At 40.8% G+C, this 6,000-nt stretch overlaps 1 protein-coding gene across 1 annotated transcript in view; it reads right to left on the minus strand.

Moving 5' to 3' along the window:
- LOC121653849 (NACHT, LRR and PYD domains-containing protein 3-like) overlaps positions 1-5,743 on the minus strand; it is a 65,542-nt gene extending 59,799 nt beyond the window's left edge. Inside the window, exons 1-3 of the mRNA XM_042007565.1 lie at positions 5,516-5,743; positions 3,059-3,151; positions 2,877-2,975 (exon numbers count right to left, since the gene is read on the minus strand). Of these exons, the coding sequence (XP_041863499.1) occupies positions 2,877-2,975; positions 3,059-3,108 (149 nt within the window). The 5' untranslated portion in view covers positions 3,109-3,151; positions 5,516-5,743. The remainder of the gene's footprint in view (positions 1-2,876; positions 2,976-3,058; positions 3,152-5,515) is intronic.
- Positions 5,744-6,000: the final 257 nt, after the last annotated feature.

Raw genomic sequence — 6,000 nt, forward strand, 5'->3', positions numbered from 1 at the left:
TCATTGCAGTCTCGGAAGTCCCCGTGGAATTTTTTAAGGCATTTTCCTTATTACTCTTGCCTCAGCTAAGTACAGTGCTCTCTGACTCATTCGAGCAGGGCAAGCTCCCAAAATAATTTTATAAAGCATGTATCACTCTCACTGCAACAAAAGATAAGAATCTGTAGGAGTGTTCTTCATTCAGGCTGATCTCTTTATTAAATGTTGATACTAAAATTCTGGCCAATGTTTTGGCCCAAAGACTGGAGAATATTTTACCATCCATATCCATTCATATCTGAAGACCAAATGGGTTTTGTTAAAAATCAATATTTCTATTTCAATATGCGTCAACTATTTGATATTTTATACCTCCCCTCTGGTGCGACTCCTGAGTGACTCCTTTCTCTAGACGCCGAAAAAGCGTGGACATATCTACTTGAGAAAAATTAGGTTTGAGTCCAAATTTTATCACCTGGATCAAACCGTCATATTCTAGCCCCACTGCTTCAGACCTCACCAACTCTCAGCTGCCACAACTGTTTTAATCTTCATCAGGGAACCTGCAAGGGTGTCCTCTAAGTCCCTTGTTATTTGACCCAGCAAAAGAACCATTGGCGATAGCAGCCCGCAGTTGTGAGAATATCTCTGGCATATGGAGGAATGGAGCAGAGCAGGTGGCTCTGTAAAGAGATGACCTGTTGAGTTTATATCTCACATCCGGATACCACCCAAAACGCCTTGTTGTCTTTACTGAATGATTTCAGCCAATTCTCGGGCCATAAATTAAATTTAAATAAATCTGAAGTTTTTGTTGTCAGTGAGGGGACGCCAGCATCAGACTACTCCAACTCCCTTTTAGGATTGTGGAAAATAAATTCACTTAAAGCCTTTTCAAAGAAAATCTTCTCACTTAGTTGAACCTCACAAAACGGTGCCTGTCACAGTGGTCACCCCTCTCTGCATCTCTAGTTGGCCGAATTAATTCTATTAAAATGAATATTCTTCCCAAATTTTTATACATCTTTCAATCAATACCAATCTTTATCCCTAAATATTTTATTGATACATTAGATTCTGTTATATCATCCTATATATATGGAAGGGCAAGCGCCCTCGGCTTCGTAAGGCCCATCTCCAAAAGCCTAGAGGAGAAGGCAGTATGGCACTACCTAATTTTCATTTTTTATTATTGGGCAGCCAATATCCGCCATTTTATTTTTTGGTCATATTTTCATATTCGACCTGACTGCCCTTCCTGGCTGACAATGGAGTTGGGTTCTGCTAAAAAAATTTCCACTTCTTCGATCTCCACTCCCTTTTCCACCAAACAAGTTAATTGATAATACAGTTGTCAGACACATGTTGAGAGTGTGGGTTCAGTTCAGGAGACACTTTAGCCTCCTTGACTTTTGCCTCTCTAGCCCCATTTCTGCCAACCATCTCTTTGAACCCTCCTTACTGGACTCAACATCTCAGGAATGGGGGAGACTGGGTATTAAGCGTTTCAGTGATCTCTTTACTGAAACTAGTCTTGCATCATTTGAACAACTGTCTGAAAAGTTTAGTCTCCCAAAGTCTCACTTTTACAGTTATCTACAGGTGAGGCATTTCCTCCACTGTCAGATACCAAACTTCCCTCAGAGGCCTGATAAGAGCATTGTTGATGCACTTCTTAATCTACAACCACTGCGCAAGGGCCTAATTTCCATTGTTTACAATAAACTGCTAGGTATGAGACAGGCCCTACTTAACAACATTAAAAGTGCATGGGAGCAGAATTTGAATTTCACCCTATCTGAGGACATATGGAACACAATTAAGTTGTTCAACTCAACTTCTCTTTGTGCCCGACATTGCTTGTTGCAATATGCATACGAGTGATACACAGGACCCACATATCCAAATTAAAATTGGCTCATTTCTACCCAGACGTTGATGCCCTTTGCGACAAAATGTAAGAGAGAGGAGGTTACACTTTTTCACATGCTCTGGACATCTCCTAGCTTGGAGAAATACTGTAGGGAAGTCTTCCAAACTTTATCCTTAATTGTTGGAATAGACATGGAACCCAACCCTCTGATTGTTCAATTCGGCACCACAGGCGATCTTGATATGCGCCTGACCTCAGCTAAACGTCAAACTATGTCTTTCTCCTCCCTCTTGGCCAGACGTACAATACTGATGAGGTGGGGGGATGCTGCCCCGCCCACCCACACTCAGTAGCTGTGAGATGTTATGTCTTGTTTAGACCTAGAAAAAATACATGACTCAATTTCCAATTCCAAAAAAAAGTTTCAAAAAGTATGGGAACAATGTCTGGAATACTTCCATAACCTTCAAACTAGCTAGGGACTGGATCCCTTAACCACATTTTACTCTGTCTTTATATCAGCAATACAAACTGTATAAATCGACACTATCTGGTGCCTTTTGGCTGGTGTGTGAGTTCAAAGTTTATATGTGTGCATATGTATTGTCTTTTGTTTCTACCTCCCTAGATTAAAACCCGACTTCCAGCTGTTCATATTGCTCCAGGAACGAAGTATATTTAATTATTTGTTCTGTTGATTCCTTCATGTACAAATCTGTCTCGGTAATGATGATGGGTGGGGTGGGTTGGATTGGTGAAGTTTTGCTTTTTTTTGGTTTGTTTGTTTGTTCTTTTTCCTCTTTCTTTTTCTTTTTTTTCCCCCCCTACTGTACACAGAGATGTATTGTTCGTGACTAGGCTGGATTGTATATTTAACAAACCTCCTGTCAACATGGTATAACTTATTTATTTGGACAAAACTGCAATAAAATATCTTTGAGAAAAAATGCATGTATAAATAGTAACCATTATAAAAATGTTTTAACCCAAATTTCTAGTAAACTGAACTAATCCATGAACTTACTGTCTGACAGAGCCATGACTTAGTTGGAAATCGATAAAAGGTTCTTTTGGCTGGTCGCTCTCCATGGACACACAGCTGGGTTCAGGTCCAGGCTGGTTCCTGTGAATCCAGATGTTTGGTGATGTGAGTTGTGATCTCTGACATGGAGAAGAGTCATGGACAGTTAGAGATGGACATCTCACCTCTGAGTGGTTTTAGAGGGAGGGACTCCCTCCTCTCTTTCCTGATCCATGATGCTGGATTCACATCAGCTCACACACACTTTCTACCTTCACCTGCAGAGGAAACACACATCATTCATCTGAACATCAACTGGAATCCTCCTTTCCATCATCTGCTGCTCCTCCTCTGATTGGCTCTGAGTTTCTGCTTTCTATCAGAGTCAGGAAGACTTCCAGAAACCACTGTCTGTGAACACAGTTCACCCTGAAATCCACAATTGCAGGTTAAAGCTCCATCATGCAAAGAAGAAACCAGATGTGAACATGATCCAGAACCAGCTTTTTCTGTCTTCTCTGGACCAAAGCTCATTTAAAATGGTCTGAGGCAAAGTGGAAACCTGGATGAAGATGTGAACTAGTTTGTGGAAAGCATGGATGGCGTGTCCTGCAGACTAAAGAGAAGAGGGAGCATCCAGCTTGTTATCAGTGGACAGGTGAAAAGCTGCATCTCTGATGGGATGGCTGCATTAGTGTCTATGACGTGGGCAGCTTCCACATCTGTGAAGCTCCATCAATGCTGAAAAGTACATGGAGGTTTTAGAGCAACATCTGCTCCCATCCAGACAACGTCTCTTTCAGGGAAGGCCTTGCAGATTTCAGCAAGACAAGGCTGAACCACATCCTGCATCCATCACAGCAGCATGGCTTCACAGGAGAAGAGTCCGGCTGCTGAACTGGCCTGCCTGCTCTTACTTTGCTCTTCCTATTTCTCTATCTACCTTTTTTCTTCTGCTGTTTCTCCAGTCCGGTCCAGCGGTTATAAGCAAAAACATATTTTAAAATAATAAAGGAAACAAGAATCTGTAGCCAGTTGTTTTACCTCAGCCTCGTCAGACAAATTGAGGCTGAGTTAGAAAAAGGTCACATAGAGACTGATGCAGCTGGAACAGATTTTACAGCTTTTACCAACAAACAGGAAACTGTTTTTAATCTGTACCCTGCTAATTTTCTTCCTCAGCATTATTGAATGATAGGAGTACCACACAAACAAAGTAAATCTGGAAACGAAGGAAAAAAGTGAGGAAAAATAGAAAAAAAAAATTAGATGCATAAAAAGCTTTTAGATTATTTTCACATAATTTCATTTTACTTTATTTTTAGGATTTTCTTTACTCTATTATTTTCCCCTTAAACAGTCATCTTCAAATTTATTCATAGCCATCCATTAAAAAAGGCTAAATTCACAATTGTCACTCATAAAACCGGAAACTGAAAAAACATAATAGATAGAAAATGTGCTAAATTGTAATTTAGTCAAATAAGACTTTTGATTTTGAATTGAATTGAGAAAAATAAGAACTAATAAAACTGTTCTGGACAAATTAGATCCTTTTGCTGATGAGCAGTGGGCCAGAATACATGTCAACATGTGGAGATGTCTTTTTATAGGAAAACAACGCTGACAATCATCAGGAGTTCCTAAAAAAATAACCAAAACAAACAATAAATAAATAAAAAACAAACATGTATCACAACAACAACCAAGTGCCAGAAACACAAAAACTTGATCCAAAGCATCTCTTAGAGTATAAACCCACTGGACACCTCAGTCAGCATGCAGAGGATGAGGAATGAGTAGGGGTCAGAGATGAGTATGATCCTGCAGATGTGACCACGCCTCCACAGAGGCTAGAGGCAGATTAGGGCAGCCCAGAGACCCCGGCCATTAGCAGCAATCCTGGAGCACCAACCGAAGCCCCCCACCATGAAGAACACCCCTGACCCACCCAGAAGGGGGCAGAGGAAGGCCCCACCCCGCACTGTTCCGGCTGCACACCCCAGGCCCCATCGACTACTCCTCCTTTCCTTCCCTCACCCCACCCCCCTTATTTCTTTGTTTATTTTCCAGATTTATTCTGTTTTGTGCCACTCATATCATTCCAAACAGCACCAGCAGAACCACAAAAACCAACAAGAGTCGTATACTAGTTGTTAAAAAGCTCTCTTTCTCTGCAGATTTTCCAGTGGGAGGTTGATCCTCTCTCTCTGGTGGCTGCAGGTGTTCTCTTGTTTAACAGGGATGTAGGGCTGCATGGTGGTGTGGTGGTTCCACCGCAGCTTCAGAGCAAGAAGGTTGTTCTGGTTCGACAAGGTTGTGTGTCAGGTGCAACATACAACACAGAGTCCCAACCTAAGCTGGAGTCTAATATTTACTGCTGTGAGAGCCAGAGAGGCTTCATGTTCACACATTTTTAAACAAATATTTCATTCAAGCACTGAAAACTGATGTCTCAAAAAACTAACATCTGAATACATCACATCACTCTTTTTCCCTGCTTCATATTCTCTCATATTGTTTCTTCTTGTCTGAACCGCATGTGGAACAAAGTTTCTTCTTGCAGGGATCAATAAAGTTAATTCTGATCATTTTATTTGCTGTTAAAGCAATAAAAGAAACTGGAAATGAGAAAGACTCACAGCAAACGCTGACAGACTCAGTCCTGCTTTTCCTCAGAGATTGAAGAGTTTGGTGAGTGGATCTGCAGAGCTCTGCCAGATGGAGGACTTCATTACATCTCTGCTGCAGATACTAACTGATGCTCCAACAGGAACGCTTTAGGAAGACGCTCCTCTTTGTTCTGGTTTCCTGTTCAACCTGAAGGTTAACTTCTGTGGAACATTCTGCTTTCTGAAGGAGGGAAGATAAAATACCTGAACACACTACAGAAACAGAAAGAATTCAGAGGCCATGTTTACATGTGTTTTAATTCCCCTTTAATTCAGAGCTAAAACTCACTTTGAATTGTCCTGTACATGAAATGTGCTGTCCAAGACAAAAAGAAGAAAAAAAAAAAAAAAAAAAAAAAAAAAACCCCAAACATTATTTACAAATGCGTTGCGTTCAGTTCAACATTCAAAGAGAAATTAATGTGTTCAATTGAACTGGTTCATACACAACGCGC

This window comes from Melanotaenia boesemani, chromosome 2, assembly GCF_017639745.1.
Source record: "Melanotaenia boesemani isolate fMelBoe1 chromosome 2, fMelBoe1.pri, whole genome shotgun sequence".
Taxonomy (NCBI): Eukaryota; Metazoa; Chordata; class Actinopteri; order Atheriniformes; family Melanotaeniidae; genus Melanotaenia; species Melanotaenia boesemani.